Here is a 23,194-nt window from a genome sequence, read left to right on the forward strand (position 1 = left end):
TCTATCCAGCTCTACCTGTCCCACCCCCCCTTAAACCAGCTTATATTTCACCTCTTTTCCATTTTTCCTTAGTTCTGTTGAAGAGTCATACGGACTCGAAACGTTAACTGTGTTCCTCTCCGCAGATGCTGCCAGACCTGCTGAGTTTTTCCAGGTATTTTTATTTTTGTTTTGGATTTCCAGCATCTGCAGTTTTTTGCTTTTTTAATAGATTTTCCAAATTGTTCCTCATTAAGCTCATTCCCTTTAAATAGGATGAATCCAGACCTAAGACCCATGTGCAAGAAGGAGGGATTGTGTGAAAAGTTTGTAATGAAAGTTTCCTCCCCTAATCCCCAAGGTTAAAACTGCGTAATGAATCCAAAGCCTGCTGCTCGTATCCCTAGGCAGCTTTAGAGTACTTGGAGGATGCTGGAACAGTCCGAGAGGCAGGAATGGAAACTATGTGATGCATGATGTTTCTGACACAATGCAGGAGCAGAGGCCAGGCTGGACAGCTCGGCTAGAAGTGAACATGGTAATTAAACACATCTGCATGTGCCAGGAGTCAGTCCGGTGATATTATATCCTCTTTTCCCCCCAGTATGCATTTATGAACAGCATCCCACAGGGAGTCAGATACGTCTGCTGAGAGTTCAGTGCATCTGTGTTTGCTACATATCTCCGTGGCGACTCCCACACATCCTCCCATAATATTAGGCCCCCCCGCCTTGGCCCTGTTGCCTATCAGTTGAGTGCCAAGGTGGGGAAAAGACAGCAGTTGTGTAGCAGTTCACAGCCCCGAGTGTCCCGCTTTCCATCTGACTAAAGACGCCTTTCTCATGGAAATGAAACCCTTCCCCTTCACTGAAACAAACTTCAACATTTCATCGTAAAATTATATTATTCCAAATCTTTATCTGTGTGTCAAGGAAGAGCCTCTTCCTAAATGGAGGCCTATAAGGGGGGAGCTGGATAAACAAATGTGGGAGACAGGAATAGAACAGATAGGATTAGAGGAAGAGGGTTGGGAGGAGGCGCGACTGGAGCATAAATAATAGCATGAAACAACTGGGCCGAGTGGCTAGATCCTGTGCTGCAAATGCTAAGTCACTCCAAGTAAAAGACTGACGCACTATCAGGGAGCCATCACCCCACCACTGCCCAGAGGAAAACCATAGCTGCAGAAAAGAAAAATCCTTTAACTGTATCACAGGAAAGTCAACAAATGCAGAGAAACATTGACAATAGAAATCTTGACCGAGACATTGCTTGCAGTGTGAGGGATGCCTGGAAGTGTTTAGAGAGTAAAACAGTTTAAACCAAGAATTTAAGTTTTTTTAAACCAAATAACATTACCTCATTCTCACTTGTCCAAGTGTGAGATCATCCCCTTTGCATCCAAGAGAGAAAACTTGGAGTATTTCATTCATGGTGACAGACAGAGGAACCGGGAATAGGCAAAAGGATTTATGTGCCTACGTGCACAGATCAATAAAAGCTACTGGCTAGGTACAAAAGGTATTTGGAAAGGTGAACAGGCTGTTAATGGGCATTTACCTCAAGGCAGCTGGGATGAAAGGGAAGGAAGTGATGTGACAGTTTGTACAGAGCCCTGGTCAGGTCCCAGCTGGAGTAACCATGTTCACTTCTGGGGACTGTACCTCAGGAAACCATAAGACCATAAGACCATAAGACATAGGAGCAGAAATTAGGCCAATCGGCCCATCAAGTCTGCTCCGCCATTCAATCATGGCTGATAAGTTTCTCAGCCCCATTCTCCCGCCTTCTCCCCGTAACCTTTGATCCCCTTACCAATCAAGAACCTATCTATCTCAGTCTTAAATACACTCCTGGCCTCCACAGCCTTCTGTGGCAATGAATTCCATAGATTCACCACCAGGAAGGATATATCGGCCTTGGAGATCACCTGAATGATACCGAGGTTACATTATGAGAACAGCTTGAATAAACCTGGCTTGTGATCCCTTGAGTCTAGAAGATTGAGGAGTGATCTGATCGAGGCGTTTGGAAGGATCCGATAGGGTAGATAGAGAGAAACTATTTGCTGTGGTGGGGAATCTTGATCAAGGGGATTGATTAACCTTAAAATGAGAGGCAGCTCATGTTGCACTGAGAGAGTGATGGAAACGTGGAACTCTTTCTCCCAACATGCTGGGGAATATTGGAGCTGTCAAGTCTCAGATGGATCACGTTGCATTCAGGGTATAAAAAGGAATGGAGCACAGGTGGGTAAGTAGAGTTGGGGTAAAGATCAGCTACAATCTAATGGAATAGAGGAACAAGCTTGAGGAGCTGAAGGGCCTCCTCCTGTTTCTGTATTCCTGTGAACTGCTCTTGATCACAACAGCTTGCATTTATATAGCAACTTTAACATGCTTAAACACCCCAAGGTGCTTCACAGGGGTGATCATCAAATAAAATTTGGCACTGAGCCCCGTAAGGACATGTTACAACAGCTGTCCAAAGGCTTGATCACAGAGAAAGAAAAAGGCTTACATTTATATAGTGCCTTTATCGCAAGAGAATTTGAGTACTTTTTGTTATTCTTTCTGGGATGTGGGTATCGCTGGCTAGGCCAACATTTATTGCCCATCCCTAACTGCCCTTGAGAAGGTGGTGGTGGGCCGCTGCCTTGGATCACTACAGTGCATGTGGTGTAGGTACACCCACAGTGCTGTTAGGGAGAGAGTTCCAGGATTTTGACCCAGTCACTCTCCACTCAAAGCTGCTGGTTTTATCGGGAGCGTGAATCACTCTTGGTTAATGGGTTGAAAGGGTGCCCTCCAGATCATTGTGGACACATGGGCCCAGAAGACATCTCAGGCGCAAACCCGATAAAAGTGACAAAAAAGAACATTAAAATATTGAGATTTTGCTTTTGAAGAGATTTTGGGTGGAATTTTTTTGGCCCCATAGCGGCAGGAGTGGGGCTGGGGCTGGAAAATGTGGCAAGCTATTTGAAAGTCCGTTGACTTCGGCAGGACAGTAAAATTCTGCCCTTTAACTTGAAAAGTTGGCCAGTGAATGGGATGCCATCTTTTTCTCCGGATTTGGGACTATTTATGTCTTCACAGGGTGTGATCTCCTGAACCTGTCAGGTTAACAGACTGTACGCTATGTGGTTGTCTCACCAATTGCTACTGCGCTTTCTCTGTAATATTAGATTTTCACATATCGCCCAGCCTGACAACATCATCCTGTGTAGGGTGCTGCCTGTTTCAATCGAGGCCTTGTCCTTGAGGTTCAATGGGACCTCTCTCTCTCTCTCTTTGTGAGTGGGCACAAAGGAGCCCTTTAAGGGAGAGAAAGGTCAGATTGACAACTACACACTCACACTGACACGCAAACTCACTGAGCCTGCGATTGCTGCTTGTTTAAACGTGTAGTTTAACATTGCGGTTCTTTGAGTGAATCGGAGAATCAGGTGTGTGGGTTTAGCAGCCTGATGCTGAAGCTGTTCATTCACAAAAGCTTTCACTGACCGAGAAACAGCAAGGAAACAAGGTTACATGTCTCTCGGGGTCCCTGTACTCTCCTTGATCCCAGTTCATGTAGGCAGTTTAAATAATATTCTTTAGAAATTGAACAATGGGTCAGCGGAGCCCAGGGTGGGTGGGGACAAAAAGCAGAGGGAAATCTCCTCCATTATACCTCACCCCCCCCTCGCCCCTTTAATTGAAGTTAACAGATCAGAATGGAATATAACAGCAGCCGATAAGATTCTGCTCGGTTCCACCTTCATCAGCTCCAGTTTCACTCTCACTAATTCATGTATGGGATGTGGGTGTCGCTGGGAAGGACAGCATTTGTTGCCCATCCCTAATTGCCCTTGGGTAGCTTGCTGGACCATTGCAGAGGGCAGTTGAGAGTCAACCCCATTGCTGTGGATCTGGAATCACATGTAGGTCAGACCAGGTAAGGACAGCAGATTTCCTTCCCTAAAGGACATTAGTGAACCAGATGGGTTTTTACAATCAATGATGTCTTCATGGTCATCATTAGACTTTTAATTCCAGACTTTATTCATTGACTTGAACCGTGGCCCCAGAGAACTATCCTAGGCATCTGGATTACTAGTCCAGTGAAGTTACCCCTTCGCCACCATCTCCCCAATTTGCAGCTCCCTCCCAGACACACCCCTTCATCATTTCCCTGTAAGAAGCAGACATTGGAATTCTCCCCCATTCCATCATAATGACCGAGCCGGCAGCTTTGAAAGTGGCTTACCTGCGGCTCGCCTGTAACAGGGTGACAGGTTACCTTCAGGTGTCCCTGTGTTCCTGTGCCCTCGTTTCAATACCATTGGAAGCAATGCTTGTTTGTGGGAGCTTGCTGTGCATAGATCCACGGCCGCTGGAGGCCCCCATCCTGATCCCCGCAGGCTGCCCTTGGCTTCCTTCAGATAAGTTCCAACATCTCCACGCCACATAGGTCCAGACGTGTTCTGGACAGTGCGATAGCCTGCTGGTGGCGCAGACAGCCAGGCTGGGGAGGGGGGTGGGGGGGGGGTGGTGGGGTCGATCCTGCTCAGGCCTTCATCTGCATCCCATTAACTGGATGCAAAATGGTTTCACCCCGGCCTCTGGCGGGAATGGCAACTCGCCATGGAGGTGGGAGCGGAAGTTCTTGTCGTCATTTAATGTTGGCGGGAAACCAATTTTTCAGCTCCCGCCAAATTGCCCACCCACCATTAAACCCGCAATGGGGGTAGGGGGGTCTGAAAAATTCTGCCCATTGTGCTTTTCAGCCAGAAACAGGTTTTTGTCGGTGTTTATGTTCCACACGAGCCTCTTCCCACCCTTATTCATCTCACCCTACCAACATATCCTCTATTCGTTTCTCCCTTTTGTGTCTATCCAGCTTCCTTTTCAATGTGTCTATACTATTCACCTCAATCAGCCCCTCTGGTAGTGAGTTTCACACTCTCCCACTCTCTAGATAAAGAAGTTTCTCCTGAATTCCCGATTGGATTTATTTGTGGTTATCCTATATTAGTAGCCCCTCATTCTGGATTCACCTGCTAGGAAACATCTTTGCTACGCCTATGTCAATAGCTGAGATTTGGGATATTCTGAGGCTGCAATAGGTGCTGTATAAATGCAAGTTCTTTGCTCTCCTTTCTAACGCACACCGAGTCCCATCCAGCCATCACCTGCTGAGCCCGCTGACCTACATTGGCTTTCAGTTGAGTAAAGCCTCAATTTTAAAATCCTCATGCTTTCAAATCCCTCCATGGGCTCACCTCCTCCCTATCTTTGTAATCTCCAGTCTTCTGTAACCCCGCTGAGATACCTACCCTCTTCCAATTCCACCATTAGCAAAATCCTGGAACTCCCTCCCTAACAGCACTGTGGGTGTACCTGCACCACAGGGACTGCAGCGGTTCAAGAAGGCAGCTCACCACCCCTTTCTCAAGGGCAACTAGGGATGGGTAAAAAATGCTGGCCCAGCCAGTGAAGCCCACATCACATGAAAGGATAAGAAATTAACAGCTGTGTCTTCAGTTGAGCTTCGGAATTCCCTCCGTAAACCTCCTCGCCATGGTTGCCAACGGTGATTACATGTATTCCTGGAGGTTTCATCACATGTCTAACCCCACCCTCTAGCCATTAGTCGACCAACACATCCGTTCTTGTGATGCACTACCTTGCTACGCCATTTGGAAAGCAAAAGGATCCATTACCCAACTGGATGATGCTTGATTATCAGCCCCCTCATCTTCATTATTTTTATATCTGGTATAGGGAAGCGTTCAAAGAAAATTTTAAAAAAGCTCTCTATTTTAAAGTCCGGATGATTTTTCTTCAGGATTGTACACAGCAGCGTCCTGGAGATTGATCTTCAATTCCTGGAGACTCCAGGCCAACCCTGGGGCGTTGGCAACCCAACTCTGCACCTCTCTTCCATCATTCAAGATGCTTCTGAAAATCTACACCTGTGAACTTTGGTCACCCACCCTAATATCTCTTTATATGGCTGAAGGTCAAATTTTGTTTAATAATGGCCTTGTGCAGTTCCTTAATTGGGATGTCTTACAACATTAAAGGCAATATATGAACGCACTTTGTTGCTGCTGTTTCCAAAATCAAACAACGAGTCTCTCTATTTCCCAGCGTCTCACTGTAATTCCTGTTCTGTTCAATCCACTCAGCCCCGCACGAACTTTGTTCAATGTTTTCTGTTCTCAGAAGCCTCAACAGTTTACAAGACAATGCAGAGCAGTTGTTATCTCACTTTGCTAGGGAAGCTCGATCTGCAGGACCTGATGGCTTCCCAGGAGGGGTCCAGTGAAAAGCGGTCAGCCAAGTTCAGCTTCCTTCAGTCCTCTGGGATCTCCTGCAGTGAGGTGCTGGAGTGTGGCTGCTAGCTACAACAAGCATGCAATGATTCACAGATGCGATGGGGAAGTGGAAAACCCTCCCCTTTAGTTCAGGACCCTCCTTGCTTGCTGACTCTTGGTTACAGGTTGCTCAGCTCGGATGTTATGAGTTGGCCTGTTTAGGACGAGGCTGTGTTTGTGAAGGCAGGGCACACTTTACTGAGGTTTACCATCAGCTCATGTTTAATAGGCTGCTCCCTCTGACCAAATAAAAGCATTAACGCCAAAAAGGAAGATGTTCATTTCTATGGCACCTTTCAGCACCTCATGAACCCCCGAAACATTTTATACCAATGAAGTATTTTTTGAAGTGTGGTCACTGTTGTTATGTAGGTAAGGTGGCAATCAATCTACACACAGCAAGATCCCACAAACACGCAATGGCCTGATTATCTGTTTTTAGTAGCTGCTAGGTGAGGGATAAATATTAGCTCAGGACACTGGGGAGAAGCTCCCTGTTCTTCCATCAGTGCCATGGGATCTTTTACAGTCCCCTAAGAGGGCAGAAGGGGCCTCATTTTAACATCTCCTCCGAAAGACAGCATCTCGGACAATGCAGCACTCCCTTGGGGTTGCACTGTGAGGATAAATCTGAATTTTTGTGCTCAAGTTCCTGAGGTGGGATTTGAACCAGCAGTTTTCTGAGTGAGAGGTAAGACAGCTACCCACCGATCCACAGCCGATACCATTATACACACAGCTAATTGTATTATTTCCATCCTACAGGAATCGTGGTGTAAATAAGTCCCAGGACCGTCGTAACGGCTCTCCTTACTGAACCCCCCAAGCCCTGCACAAGACTGGACTCCTTCTGCCCCCATTTACAGCTACAGAGATGGGGCTCGTCTTCCAGATCCTGCTCCTCTTTGTCGCGGTGTCCCTGGATGGAGGCGACTGCGGCGTCTTTGTGAAGACCATCCGTGAGAGGCGGGCGCTGCTGCCCAACATCACATCCGGCCGCCCCACCACCTTCAACCACGTCTACAACATCAAGCTGCCCCACTGCAAGACCTGCTCGGCCAACATCTCCAAACCCTTGGCCCGCATCTTTGAGGCTCAGGATGAGGCCAGGGATGACAAGCGCTTCGAGCATACTGTCGACCCCGCCAATCAAGTCGTCTTCACCCACAGGATCAACATCCCTCCTCAGGCGTGCGGCTGCGATGACGCCCAGGCCCTCCTGAGCCGACTGGAGGCCCTCGAGAAGCAGGTGGCCACTCTGCGTCGACAGTGCTCCAGCAACACTTGCTGTGGTGAGTCCAATGTTACTGACTGGGCCTAGGAGCCACTGGCGCTGCAGTTCACCATGTGGGAAAATATTCCAGATCCCCCATTGCAACAAGGAGAGAACCTGACCGATATAGTCACCAGAAAACAATGTCCCTTCTGACAAGGAGCAGAAAGAAGTCAGGCTATGTAGGTAAAGTCGCTGGGATCCAGGAGTGTGAATTCATTATGAATCTTTCAAACTTAATGTAATAAAAATGAAAATTGATTGAGTTAGTCAGCAAATGGATCTGATAATGGGGTGATGAATGGACTCTGGCTGTCCCAGTGGATGGAGTAAGGGTGTGTGTGTGAGAGAGAGACAGAGAGAGAGAAAGAGCGGGATTGCAGCCAGGTGACCACTGCATTCACTGGGAATACTTGCATTGGCTGGATTACATTGCATTGTGTTTTGTTTTACCGTGGTTGCATAAAAGTCAAAGAATGCACCGTGAAACCTTTGACTGAAGTTACTAAATTAATTTTTTCTCAAGTGATATTTGATGGACAGCTAACAGGGTGTACTATTGAGTGGTAGGGTGACACTTCCACAGTTCACTGCATGTTAAATTCCTGACAGCAGCCGTGCCACTCTCAGTAGAATCACATTGCTCTGTAGGGATGTACAGTCTGAAGGGAATCACATTGCCATGGTCTGCTGAACCTGCTGAAAGTTAACATCAGAACAATGTTAGCAGAGGTCACTTGCTACCATCCACCCTGGCAATTTATCATCAATAGGGATCAATAGGAAATCTGACTCAGCAAGACCTCAGGGGATAGGAATGCCCAATAGGTTTACTAGGGGGCACTCTTCTCAAGCTGACCATTGGTTAAAGGAGGTTTTAAATCTAACTCAAGCTCACTTGGGAACGTTTGGAGTGACGCTCCAAGCATGAATTCAGGAAAGATTGGGCTTAGATGAGCTCAAAGACTGATTGAATAAATTGGGGATTTGTAAGAGGATTGTTCCAATTCAGTCACGAGGGTCCCGCGACAAGGTGTCAGTTTTGCAACCGGCGGGCAAAGGTCTGGCTTTAGCACTTTCGTATCTGAGGGCTCCAACATAGCAACTCAAACAGGATTCCTTTAAAAACAAACCTGTGACTTCACTTGACAGAAGGTGACACAAAGTTGGCCATAAAACAGAGGAACAGCCAACAAAAACGTTTGAAGCCTTGTGAGGTAATTAGCATGAATGGAGGTGGCTTCAAATTTGGTTGGCAATCAGAACTAAGATTTAAGGGAACAGGCAAAAAAAGACCCACCAGACGGGGAGATGAATGAATTTTTTTACTGCAGTGAGTTTTTTCGATCTGGAATGCACTGCCTGAAAGACTGGTGGAAGAACGTTCATTATTAACTTTAATATACATATTTGAAAAGGGGAAAGGGTGGGGGGAAGTGGGGAAGTGGCCTTCAGTACAGGCATGATGAGCTGAAAGCCCTCCCCCTGTGTTGTGAGATTCTATAATCAGTGGTAACATCACACTCACAACTGTTATTCACACTTAGGATGTGGGCGTCGCTGGCTGGGCCAGCATTTATGGCCCATCTGTAAGTGCCCTTGAGAAGGCGGTGAGCAGACTTCTTGTACCGCTGCAGTCCCTGTGGGGTAGCCAGAGTGACCAAATGCCCCATATTCTAAGGGATTGTCCCTCATTTTAACTGTTTGTCCCACGTGCCTGTTTGAAGGGATGCTGTTCGAACTGTATTTCACAGAATCACAGAATTGTTACGGTGCAGAAGGAGGCCATTCATCCCATCGTGTCTGCAGCGGCTCCCTGAGCATTTTAACTTAGTGCCAATCTCCTGTCTTTTCCCCGTGCCCCTGCACATTGCTTCTATTTAAATAATCATCCAATGCCCTCCGAAATGCCTCAATTGAACCTGCTTCCACCACACTTCCAGGCAGTGCATTCCAAACCCTAACTACTCGCTGTGTGAAAAAGCTTTTCTCATCTTGCATTTGCATCTTTTGTAAAACACTTTAAAACTGTGCCCTCTGTTTCTCGATCTGTTTACGTGCAGGAACTATCTACTCTGTCCAGACCCCTCATGGTTTTGAAAACTTCTATCGAGTCTCTTCTTAGCCTTCTCCTCCTTTCAAAGACAGCATGTGGGAGACTGAGCCTGGGAGTCCCAGCTCAGTATTTTGACTGGGATTGTAAGTCCATGAGTTTTCTAGCAAAAAGAAAGACACATAATAATGTCGTGGCTCCAGAGGAGCAGTTGTAGTTCTGGATGCTGCAATTCCTCTTCACTGTATGATCCCTTAATGATCCCCCTTCACTGTAGTGGTCCCCGATTCGGGAGGGGTCGGGGGGGGGGGTGGTGGGGTGTGCCTGATGTTGAAAGAGGGGCTGCTGATGGAGGCATCCTCCCCACCCCACCCCCACCTCCCTTCCTGCCTGTGGCCTGAACCTGGTTTAATTTCAGGCCTTCCCACACCCCCTGCCCCATAACTCCTCCTGCTAGCCTGAAAATTGAGGCTGGGTGGGAAATGGCCATTGGTTTAGCCACTCAAGGGCCTCAGTTGGGGCAAGGGCAGGCCTAGGCCTCACCTGTCCAAGTGTTACATTGCAGAGAGGTCGGGGCGGGCGGGAGCCTGGTGGGAAGGCCACCTGTGAAATGTTATGCTCACCGCCCACCAATGAACGGCAAAGTGGGAGGTAAAATTCCACCCTGTGTTTCTGGAGCATTAGTCCTGGCCTCTGGATTACTAGTCCAGGAACATTAGAGTACCATGATGCCACTGTCCCTAAGGCTGGGCGTTTGCTCACTGGTTAGCCCCCCCATTAAGTTCCCTGAGCTTATGTAAGTGTGGTACAGGGATGATGTTGGACCCTCGATATCAAACACACTGAAACTCTATTCAAGTACTGCCAGCAGTTTGTCTTGGAGACGCTTCAGTATGGTGACAGGTCTCCATGTGTCAGACACTCAACTGGCCACAAGTGAACAACCACAAAAACCAAGGCAACATTCTCAAGTATTCAGAAGTTAAGCTTTGCCATCAAGCTGGTTGATTTAGGCAAATCCCCGCTTTGCTAAAAACACTGATTGCCACCATGTTGTGGAGTCATGTACTGGAAGTTTAATGTTTAAATTTGACTCCATCTCAGAATGGGAGGAGGCAGGCAGTGGTTGCTAAAATTGATCTTAGTCTTCCTAAAAGGGGAAGAGCTTTCATTTATCGTCACTGAGTAGTGGATCTTCCTGGAATATCGCATATGCTTGTCGATTTTGGTTGGTGATAAATTTGGGCCCATCGATGAGAGATCTGCCCTGTCAAACAATCTTACTAACACTTGGAGGGGGTACGTTTGACCTAAATCTCTGGGAGGGGTTCCCACGGGATCAGGTGGAATGCTGGTGTTACATCCAACATTACTGTCCCCCCACTTTGATGGAGGACATATCCTTAATATCGGATTTTATTGTTCAATGCTACATCAACAAGGTGTTGCATCCTATCTCGGGTCAGGAGAGAGCCACAGTGCTCACTGTGCCAGCCTGAAGATTAAATCAATTCTGATTCACATTCTGGTTCAATTGGAGAAGAGATGGTTGAGAGCAGAGTTGAGAGGTATTCAAAACCACCAGTGGTCTGGGCAGAGTCGATGGGAAGAAACTGTTCCCACTGGCAGAAGGATCAAGAACCACAGATTTAAGGTCATTGGCGAAGGAAGCAAAGGTGACGTGAGGAAAAACTTTTTTCCACAGGGAATGGTTAGGATCTGGAATGCACTGTCTGAGGTTGTGGCTTTCAAAGGGAATTGGATCATTATATGAAGAGAAAAGATGTGCAGGGCTGCTAGGAAAGGCAGGGGGAAGGAGTGGTGGGGGTTTGGCACTAGGTGAATTGCCCTTGCAGAGAGTTAGCACAGACATGATGGGCTGAATGGCCTCCTTTTGTGCTGTAACCATTCTGTGATCCTGTGAGATGTCTGGTTTAAAGAGAATTGCTACACTATCAATGTTTTTATGGGCCTAACTGTTTGATTGCTCACTTTCCAGGTGCAAAGCGTGCGATGGACTGTGGGACCCATGGGACTTTCAGCCCCTCCACCTGTGGCTGTGTCTGTGAGGAGGGCTGGAGCGGCCCCACTTGTTCCAAGGCCAGCTGCCCAGTGAACTGCCACCCTCACCAGGGGGATTGCGTGGCTGGCCGGTGTGTGTGCCATGAAGGCTTCACGGGGGAGGACTGCAGCAAGGAGATCTGCCCTGACGATTGCAATGACCAAGGGCGCTGCATCGACGACAAGTGCGTCTGCTTCCCTGGGTACACAGGATATGGCTGCACCGAGGAAATTTGCCCTGATGACTGCAAAGGCCGCGGGAGATGTGTTGACGGGAGCTGTGTCTGCAACAAGGGCTACTCCGGGTTTGACTGTGGGGTCGAAGACTGTCCGGGTGACTGCAGCGGTCAAGGGCGCTGCGTCGAGGGGAAGTGTGTCTGCAATGCAGGCTTCTCTGGGAGGGATTGTGGCCTACGGGATTGCCCCGCCAACTGTCATGGCCAAGGGAACTGTGTCAAGGGAAAGTGTGTCTGCAAGAAAGGGTTCACTGGGCCTGACTGTGCAGTGAAGGCTTGTCCCCAGAACTGTAACCACCGAGGGAGATGCGTCAACGGAAAGTGTGTCTGTAACACAGGCTATTCTGGGCCTTCTTGTGGTGTTCAGACCTGCCCTGATAACTGTAACCAACGGGGAAAGTGCGTCAACGGGAAGTGTGTCTGTAACACAGGCTATTCTGGGCCTTCTTGCAGTGTTCAGACCTGTCCTGATAACTGTAACCAACAGGGAAAGTGTGTCAACGGAAAGTGTGTCTGTAACACAGGCTATTCTGGGCCTTCTTGCGGTGTTCAGACCTGTCCTGATAACTGTAACCAACGGGGAAAATGCGTCAAAGGGAAGTGTGTCTGTAACACAGGCTATTCTGGGCCTACTTGCGGTGTTCAGACCTGTCCTGATAACTGTAACCAACGGGGAAAGTGCGTCAACGGGAAGTGTGTTTGTAAAACAGGCTATTCAGGGCCCAAATGTGGTGTCCAGAACTGTCCGAACAACTGCAACAATCAAGGACGCTGCACTGAAGGGAAGTGCATCTGCAAGGATGGGTTCACAGGAAATGATTGTTCAATAGGTGAGATGCACTTCCTCTCTCTCTTTCTTGTGTTGATGTAGATGCAGAGCAACAGATATCATTTGACATTTAGCTGGTTAAACCAGATAATGATGTCAGGAATGGTGGAGTGCATCGCTGTGATGCCTCCTGGGGACCTGGGAATCAGGCATTGAGTTATGTTCCGTGGTCTGATCGAGTCGCACGCTGGGAAGTTTTTAGTTCTCCATTTGTGAATCAAGTATCTGCATCTGCCCTGGTTTGTCTGGATGTGGTTTCGAGTTACCCGTTAGCTCACAGAAGGTCGAAACCAGGGTCTTCTGTGTTGGATCTTTCACAAGGAGCTTATTTGTGAGTTCCTGTTAACTCCATTCAGCTTCCCAGGGATCATCAAGATTGACAGATGTTAGGCGTGTGAGTCCAAAAGGGCTTGTGTGACATCAGGCAGTGGTGAGGTGTGTTGCTCAGATCCAGGAGGATGGGGAGACGTTCAGTTTCCTTGATTCACGGGACTTTCTGGAAGGCTGGGGCACTGCGGTGAATGGGTGGGAGAATGACGTGTGGCAGCACTGGGCAGCCGCGAAACTCGAAGTGAAAACCACAGTGCAGTGTTCAGTTAGACGTCAGCACACGAATGTGGCTACTCAGTGACCCCCTGTTAACGTAGGCATGCAATGGTCTGTAGCCAGCATTTGCTGCTGTTCATTCATGTGCCAAGCCAGATGTTAACTTTAAATGTAATGATTTTATAGAGCCAGAGGCTCTTATTTGGTTCTCTTTGTCTTTCCTGCTGAGCTGCTCATTGCGATGGTGACAAGGCTGAGTTTCAATCTGGAGCTGATGATAGATGATTCATCCATCAGGGACACTCTCCTGTGCATGTTTGATGAAGCTGCAGTGGATTGTGAGTCCCAGGCAGTGATGTGCATTGTGTCCAAGTGGGTTAATATAAGGTAGGAGGTGAGGGCACTGTCCTTTCTGGGCTGAATCCAGCTCAGGCTCAATGAGAACATGAATACAATGAATTCACCAAGGCTCCTTAGATAGCACCTTCCAAACCCACAGCCACTACCAACTAGAAGGACAAGGGCAGCAGACAGCTGGGAACACCGCCATCTGGAAGATCCCCTCCAAGAAGTTCCCCTCCAAGTCACTCACCATCCTGACTTGGAAATATATCGCCGTTCCTTCACTGTCGCTGGGTCAAAATCCTGGAACTCCCTTCCTAACAGCACTGTGGGTGTACCTACACCACATGTACTGCAGCGGTTCAAGAAGGCAGCTCACCACCACTTTCTCAAGGGCAACTAGGGATGGGCAATAAATGCTGGCCCAGCCAGTGAAGCCCACATCCTGTGAATGAATAAAAAGAAAGAACATGTTTGTGCAGTCTCAGCTGTAGTTCAGTTGGTATCCCTTTCCCCTCTGAATACTGTGGATGCAAGTCCCACTCCAAAGACCTGAGCATGCGTTGGGTGTTCTGAGATTGTGAAAGGGGTCATTTAAATGCTGTCTTTTTCTTTCAATGATTCCTCTGTTTTTGTGCTGTATGAAATGCTGTCCCTTTCTGATGTGAAACGGGTTAACGCAGCCTAGCCTAGTGCGTCACAGTCCAGTGCACAAAATCACATTAAACCAGCACAGAATTGGCGGTCTTGTGGTGCAGAAGCTTTGGGTTTAAGTCCCACTCCATGACTTGATGGCCAAGGAAGGTCCACCAAGGAAGGTGTGTTCCTAACCCAGACAAACAGGCTGAGTATCAACTTGTAAAAGTGGGAGCGATTCCTGGTCAACCATGTGAAGGAAAGCGTGTTGGAGCATCTGTCATCACTATCCATAGCTGCAAACTACCACATGCATGTAAGAGTGTATGTTGCCACAGCAATTTGGACTTCCTGAGTGAACTACAATGCAGCAGCATGGAATTGGCACTCTCTCGCCCACATTGAGTACGGCTGGTGTGGGAAATGGATGTATAAGACGGAGGTGGGTAGTTGGGGAAATTGGGGCAGAGTGTAGAGGGGAGCTTTACTCAATGTCTGTGCTGCATTTGACCTGTAAGTGCTTGATAAGGACAGTTTATTCTGAAATGGAAAAGTGTTCCTTATTCCAGCATTTTGATAAACATCCCAATTCACTCGTGCTGAAAATGGATCAGACTTATACGCTGCTCACTCGAGCTTCTGTTGTAGCTGCTCTTGGCTCCCCTCTCTCCTAATTGAGATCAGAAATTTCTGTAGGGCCCTATAGCCAACAGAGCAGCAATTAAGAGATTTAGAGTTCTTCCCTTTAATCCCAGTAAACTCAGGTGAAAAAAAATAATCCAAACTCTATGATCCTTAAAAAGAGAGCTATGAGAGCAGGCAATTGATAAAAAAACTTGCATTTATGTCACACTTTTCACATACTCAGGACATCCCAAAGCACTTTGCAGCCAATGACGTACTTTTCAAGTCTCTGGTATGTTGTAGGAAATGCGGAAGCCAAACTTTGCACAGCAAGATCCCTTAAACAGCAATCTGAGGACCACCGGATAATCTGTTACTTTTCGTAATGTTGATTAATGGATAATTCTTGGTCAGGATGCCGGGGATAACCTCCTTGCTCTTCTTCGGAATCATGAGATGGGATGTTGGTTTAACCTTGCTTTAACATCTCACCTGAAAGACAGCACCTCCTGATAGTGTAGCGCTCTCTTGGCACTTCACTGGGTGTGCCAGTCTGGAATTGGTGGCTGGACCCTGGCGCAAGACTTGGAACCCACAATTGCCAAAGCTTAGGGGCAATGATGCTCCCACTGAGCCTAGGCCTCGTAGGTCCAAAGAGGTGAGCGGCAAGTTTAAAGGTACAGAGAGCATTTGAAATGCACAGTGCGATCCCACATGATCAAAGCCCGAATTCATAGTGTCTTATTGAGATGACTGCCCTGAGTAGCTCATTTGGTCCCTAAGATGATGCTTTAACATAGCAGCTCATTCACGCTCGTCTTTGGGGAGTAAGCTGGAACAGGTTATTAAGAGGGACGTGGGAGGGACACTATTGCCTTTGACGTTTGAAAGAAGGACCTTATTTAAGTTGGATGAAGAGGGAAGAGAAAGCGAGCAGAAAAATGCCCAGTTTGTTGACAGTACGGTTCGAAGTCTTGGGATGAAAGCAGCTGGAAGTTTGATACTATGCCTATGAATGCCTTGCTTTTCTTTCGGCACCTATGAACCATATTGGCTGTGGGGTGGATTTGAAATGGAAACGGGCAGGGGTGTAGGGAAACCAAAGCCCTGGGGAACGATTGGTGGTTAGACTCCTGCTCAGACCAGCCTCGTCTCGCATTCTCCCATCAAAGGGTCACAAGGCGCCGGTGGTCTTTAATGAAAAAATGCCAAGGTGGCTCGATTTGGTTTGTGTCTGCTCTGTGGACAGATCGGGGTCAGTGGGTGGTGGTTGGGGGGGGGGGGGGGGGGGGGGGGGGGAAGGATACCTCTGTGTGTCTGGCAGTCAGGGGGTTGGAGGGGCTGAAAAATCTAACAGCAGTGACACTTCCCGTGTTAATCCACTGGGTCGAAACAAGTGGAAGTATTTTGGGGGATACAGGGAGGGGGTGGAAAGTTAGAAAGTGAGCGAATGAATGAAACCATTCTAAGAGCTTTCTGTACAGTGGAACCTCTACAAAATTAGACTCAAAGTAGCCTGAGAGCATGATCGAGTTCCAACAATTTACACCACTGGAAACTGTCAAGAAATGGCCCATTAAAGGAAAACAGTGGTTGGTTTTTAAGAAGGAATTTTTTATTGACTATAAGATTCTTTCTCTTTTTACTAATTTTAATATTTACCCCTCAAGCAGCATCAGATTATTGGGCCATTATCCCACTGCTTGTTTGTGGAATCTTGCTGTGCAGAAATTGGCTGCCGTGTTTTCCCCTACAACAGTGACTGCACTTCAAATATAAAAATGTACTTCGCTGGCTGTAAAGCATTCTGGGGCATCCTAAAGGTCAGGAACAATGCTATAGGAATGTGGGGTGTCTCTCTAAGGCCAGTGAGCACAGCCCAACGCTGGGGACACTGAGTTTGTCCCTGTGTGAGCCCCGGGTAGGTGGCTTTGCACAGACGCCCATGTCCCATAGCAGCCCCGAGGGAGAAGCTCTTTCTTCCTGCTTTCTCAACCGTACATAATCTGACATCAATCCTGATGATAGATTAACCGTTGTGTTCAAAACCCAGATCCCAGCACGTTTGGTAAATTTTATACAGCTGTCATCCATTATTTCTGCATGTGCACAGTTTTCTCAGTTCCATAAAGTTTCTTTGGGCTAAGCTCTCTCGATGAATATTAGTCTCAGTCACAGAGACCGATCCATCTCTTAAAACCCACACTTCCTTATTAAGCTCTGGCAGCTATTCATTCAGGGCAATTTGACCTTTTGCAGTGTATTTCTTAAAGAATGTTCCCATTAGGAATGTGTTCAAGTTGTTAAGTTAATAGCTCAAGTGAACACAATGGAAGGTATCGAATTTGAACGGTGTTCAAACTGAGCATCCTATACCTCACCACAAGCAATACCACGGGAGACCTATTAGTATTTAATAATACATTGAATGTCACGTGGTTCTAACAGCGTATTCACTAATGCACCAGGAATAATGCCAGGGGAAGTCGGTTAGTTTTAGATATATTGTGCATTACTTGGAAAAATTCCATTCTCAACATAAAGCACTGTGCCCTTAACTGTCAGCAACTCAACCAGGTTGGGCCAAGGATTAATTAGTATTAAACAGCCCATCTTTGGGTTAGGTGTGGTAAAGCACCACTCTCATAAACATGAAGAAAGGTTGGTGGAGCTTGCCTTGCTTTGCCACTAGTTGTCACCATCTAAGCGGGAATGTAAGCTGTGAGGAGGACACAAAGAGGCTGCAAAGAAATAGAGACAGGTTAAATGAGTGGGCAACAAGCTGGCAGTTGGCGTATAGTGTGGGCAAGTGTGAGGTTTTTCACTTTGATCATAAGAGTAGAAAAGCAGAGTATTTTTTAAAAAGGTGTGAGACTTATAAACGTTGATGTTCAGAGAGACTTAGATATACTCATACAAGGAATACAGAATGTTAGCATGCAGGTACAGCAAGCAATTAGGAAGGCAAATGGTGTGTTGGCCTTTATTGCAAGGGGACTGGAGCACAAGAAGAAGGAAGTCTTGCTACAATTGTACAGGGCTTTGGTGAGGCCTTATCTGGGATACTGTGTGTAGTTTTGGTCTCCATATTTAAGGAAGGGTATACTTTCATTGGAGGCATATAGTGAAGGTTCACTAGATTGGGATGAAGAGGTTGTCCTATGAAGAGAGGCTGAGTAAATTGTGTCTATATTCTCTGGAGTTGAGAAGAATAGAAGTGATCTCAGTGAAACATACAAGATTCTGAAGGGGTTTGATAGAGTGGACACTGAAAGGTTGTTTCCCCTGTCTGGGAATCTAGAACACGGGGGCAAAGCCTCATGATAAGGGGATGATCATTTAGGACTGAGATGAGGAGAAATTACTTCACTCAAAGGGTTGTGAATCTTCGGAACTCTCTACCCCAGAGGGCTGTGAATGCTCCATCATTGAATACATTTAAGGCTGGGACAGACAGATTGTTGGTCTCTCAAGGAATCAAGGAATATGGGGAGTCAGCAGGAAAGTGAGGTTAAAGCAGATGATCAACCATGATCTCATTGAATGGTGGAGCAGGCTCAATGGGCCAAATGCTCTTATTTCTTATGTTCTTATAATACTCATCCGTTCGTGGTTGTTGTCATATCGAATAGGGCAATAAAAGCCTTTCAAGGTGAGCTAGGTCACATTCCTGCCCTCGGTCCCCAGGGATGCTCTTAACATTAGTGATTTTTAAAGATTTTCACTGTTTTATTTCAGAAATCCCAACTCCCGCTGGGCTTCATGTGAAGAAGATCCTGGAGACCAAGGCGACAGTGGGGTGGCAGCTACCACAGGTTCCCGTCGACACCTGGGAGATCACCTTCCGCCCCTTGGTAAAGGGCTACCTGGGAACGGGGGTTGTAGGTCAAAGGTCAGAGGGGGATTGGGGGAGGGACATCGTTTTTTAAAATTCATTCATGGGATGAAGGCATCACTGGTTAGGTCAGCGTTTATTTCCCATCCCTAATTACTCTTGTTCAGAGGGTATTTAAGAGTCAACCACATTGCTGTTGGTCTGGAGTCACATGTAGGCCAGCAGATTTCCTTCCCTAAAGGACATTAGTGAACCAGATGGGTTTTTACAACAATCAGCACTGGTTTCATGGTCAACATCAGACTTTTAATTCCAGATTTTTTTAATTGAATTCAAATTCCACCATCTGCCGTGGCAGGATTCGACCCTGAGTCTCTGGATTATTAGCCCAGTAGCAATACCACTATGGCATCACCTCCCCTAGGAAATATTGTAAGGTTTGTCATCCTGGCTAAAGTGCTAGGGACGCATTTCAGTGAATCTCACCAGAGGTTGCGTGTTTAAAGGAGGTTCCCTAATTTAAATCATTTCACTGGGCACCATATGAATGTATCTCAAGTGGCCAGCATGGTAGAGGGTTTGGCTATTATGGTACTGGAAAGCTGATCCAGGGCACTGGTGCCAATTGCCATGGAGTGCCCCCTCTGTCTCGGCTGACCTAGTTTGTGTTAGATGGGGGTTCCACTCTGAACCAGGGTCTGTAGACAGTTAGCTTTCTGGAGGGATTTTCTTATGAGGAGAGGTTGAGTAGGTTGGGTCTCTACTCATTGGAGTTTAGAAGAATGAGAGACGACTTTATTGAAACATATAAGATGCATAGGGGGCTTGACAGGGTAGATGCTGAGAGGTTGTTTCCCCTGGTGGGAGAGTCTAGGACCAGAGGGCATAATCTAAAAGTAAGAGATTGCCCATTTAAGACAGAGACGAGGGGGAATTTCTCTCAGGGGGTAGTGAATTTGTGGAATTCTTTATAGCAGAGGGTTGTGGAGGCTGGGTCGTTAAGTATATTCAAGGCTGAGATAGGTTTTTAATCAGTAAGGGAATCAAGAGCTATGGGGAAAAGGCAGGAAAGTGGAGTTGAGGGTTATCAGATCAGCCAAGATCTCATTGAATGGTGGAGCAGACTCATTGGGCCAAATGGCCTACTTCTGCTCCTACATCTTATGGTCTTATGGACTCTCAATCCACAGTTAGAATGTGCTGGAAGGTTGACGGTGATTTGGGCTGAGAAGCCTGTGGAGGAGGAGGAGGAGCGAGAGGGACATCCTTTCACTAACCTGAAATCTGGTTCACTGGAACAAGGTCCAATCTCCACACCTTAAATTACTGTCAGCAGTTCCTCCACCATATTGGTTAGCTGCCTATTGACTGCCCCATTGTGTTTGAAGGGCCGTGGGTGAGTAGTGTGTGGTGGACAGGGTTACATTAACCGCCCGCTGTCTCCGACCTCTCACAGCAATGGCACTGACCCCTGTGCCAGACCAGAAGAGGCATGGCTGTGGTGACTATGTCAGTGTTGGGAAAGGAAACCAGAGTCACTGACAGAGGAGGAGAACCAGATTGTGACCATCCCATGCCAAGATCCAATATTTAACCTCACCCAGAAACAGTCTGCAAAATTTCATGGAATCTAACAGCAGAAGAGGCCATTCAGCCCATTGTACCTATGCCAGCTGTTCAGAAGAGTTATGCATTTAGTCCCACTTACTGGCCCTTTCTCCATAGTCTTGCAAATTTCCCCTTTTCAGATAATTATCCAATTCCCTTTTGAAAGTTACTATTGAATCTGCTTCCGCCAGTCTCTCAGGCAGTGCATCCCAGATCACAACAACTTGCTGAGTAAAATATTTTGCACTAGCATTTTTTTTACCATGTATCCTCTGGTTTTTTTAAATTTCATTCATGGGATGTGGGCACCACTGGCTAGGCCAGCTTTTATTGCCCATCCCTAATTGCTCTTGCTTGGACGGCATCTTTAAGAGTGAGCCACATTGTTGTTGGTCTGGAGTTGCATGTAGGCCAAGTCAGGTAAGGACGGCAGATTTCCTTCTCTAAAGAGCATTAGTGAATCTGTGGGTATTTATGACAATCATGGTCATCATCAGGCTTTTAATTCCAGATTTATATTGAATTAAAATTCATGGTGGGATTTGAACCCAGGTCCCCAGAGCATTACACTGGTTCTCTGGATTACCAGTTCAGTGACAATGCCACGATGCTACCACCTCCCCTGCCAGTGGAGCAATTTCTCTATCAAAATCCCCATATTAAATCTCTCATCACCCTTTTTCCGCTCTAAGGAGAATAATCCCAGACTCTGCAGGCTCTCCTGGGTCTTCAGAAACCTTCTTCCCTCTTCAGATTCCCGTTCTCCCTCTCCAGCGCAGAGTCACAATCTGGAACAGTTTATAATGTCGGGTGAAATTCCTACACCCTGCATGTGCAGTGCAATTCAATGCAGGAAAGTAGGTCAGGGGTCATGGTGAGTCACCTCCTGACTCCCGTCTGAAGGAAGGGAAGAGTGTAAAATAGCCCTGGAGGCAAACTTAGCATACAGATTGTAATGCAGGCTACATTGTGGGTGGAGGGGGGAGGGGGTGGTGGTTGTGGGGTGGGGGCTGCATGTGAACTGACAGAATACAGAGAGCAGCCAAGTTGATATGTCCACCGCTCTGGTGCTGTTGGAGTTTGACGTGTTTCACTGTTGTCAGGGAGAATCTCTCGTTCCTCTCAACAGAAAGAGGACAACGGCAAGCTGACCAATCGCCTGGCTGGCTCCAAGAGCTCCTTCCAACAGATAGGCCTGGCTTCAGGGCAGGAATACGAGGTGACACTGCGAGCTGAGAAGGACAAGAAGCTCGGACCAGCTGTGTCAAGAACCTTTACAACACGTGAGTGCTTTTCACAGCTCAGCAGCACTCTCAGCTGAATTGCCTCCACTGACGGCCGCAAACGTTTGGGTACCATCCACTGGGGTTGGTCCAAATCTACCTGATTTTGACAAATATAGGGGGTGAAATTGGGCATTTGGAGGGGAGACAAATCTGGAAAGGTATTTCCCGTCCGTTATAACACATTCCCGCTAGCTTTAGTGAAGTTACTGGAACCGAGTACAGTGCTGTGTGTATTATGGGTGACCCATGGCAGTCTCCATCCATGTCCAAATTCACTGTCAGCCACCATTATCTTTGTTTTTCAGTCATGTCAGCATTTTATTCACGTTTACTTCTCAGACTTAACATTGAGTTAACACTGAGTTCAATAACTTCAGACCATGAGCTCTCTCCTCCACCTTCACCCCTTTTTAAATCCTATTTTATTTATTTATTTTTTTTAATTTATTTTTATTTGTTTACTCAATTTATTCTATTTTTGATTTTTCAAAAAAATTATTCTTTTTCCCCAAACCCCCCTACCCCCCCCACCCCCCCACCACCACTGCCCCCACACTCAGGGCCGTCTGTCACTTGTTTCCATGCTTTGCTTTCACAGCGCGCTGACCCTTGTTCTGCTATTAACACATTCTGCTATCTTACTTTTATGTCACTCTCAGCTCCTTCTTTAGTCTTTAACACTACCATTAACACTCCCTTTGTCTTGTGTCCGTCGCATCTTTGTTAATCTCTCCTGAGCTCCCACCTATTCCTGACCTTCCATTTTGCTCCACCTGCTCCACCCCCTCTTAAACAGTATAAAATCCATTACATTTCTACTTCTCTTTAGCTCTGGAGAGTCATATGGACTCGAAACGTTAACTCTGTTTCTCTCCACAGATGCTGCCAGACCTGCTGCGCTTTTCTAGCATTTTCCATTTTTATTTCAGATTTCCAGCATCCGCAGTATTTTGCTTTTATCTTAAAGCTTACTTCTCGTCTGCTTACAGAACATTGATGCCTTGGTCGACAGATTTCCCCCCAAATCTCACAGACAAACCCATTATGGTTTGTCACCCAGGGGCATCTTTGTGAATTTGCACACAAGCTGGCAGAGGACCCTTTTAAATCATTTCTGGGCTGGCCAAGGCCTCTTTACTGCAGCCCAACATCAATGGGGTCACCAAGACCTTCCAGACTGCAGCTATGGTGCAGTCCAAACAATGACTCACGTTGTTGAGGAGTGTCCGCTGACTAAACTTGAAGACCGGCTTAAAAAACTTCATCTAGCCACTGACAAGGTTATTGCTTGGCTCTGTGACGATGCACACACTAAATAAGTTAATGCATACACACATGCATGTGAATATATTTATATATATATATATATATAAATAAATAAATATATAAATAAATATATATATGTGTGTGTGTAGAGATTATATGTATATTATATGTATATATAATGTGTGTATTTATATAATATATATGTACCTATCTCTATTAATAAATGTATATAATGCGAGATGTGTGTCTGTCACAT

General features: G+C 46.7%; 1 protein-coding gene across 1 annotated transcript in view; it reads left to right on the forward strand.

The window, feature by feature from the left end:
• LOC144695617 (tenascin-X-like) overlaps positions 1 to 23,194 on the forward strand; it is a 205,783-nt gene that overhangs the window by 29,548 nt on the left and 153,041 nt on the right. The window contains exons 2-5 of the mRNA XM_078566513.1: positions 7,109 to 7,635; positions 11,669 to 12,796; positions 18,682 to 18,797; positions 21,516 to 21,669. Coding sequence (XP_078422639.1) covers positions 7,218 to 7,635; positions 11,669 to 12,796; positions 18,682 to 18,797; positions 21,516 to 21,669 — 1,816 coding nt within the window. The 5' untranslated portion in view covers positions 7,109 to 7,217. The remainder of the gene's footprint in view (positions 1 to 7,108; positions 7,636 to 11,668; positions 12,797 to 18,681; positions 18,798 to 21,515; positions 21,670 to 23,194) is intronic.

The sequence above is a fragment of the Cetorhinus maximus genome, chromosome 21 (assembly GCF_964194155.1).
Source record: "Cetorhinus maximus chromosome 21, sCetMax3.hap1.1, whole genome shotgun sequence".
NCBI classification, from domain to species: Eukaryota; Metazoa; Chordata; class Chondrichthyes; order Lamniformes; family Cetorhinidae; genus Cetorhinus; species Cetorhinus maximus.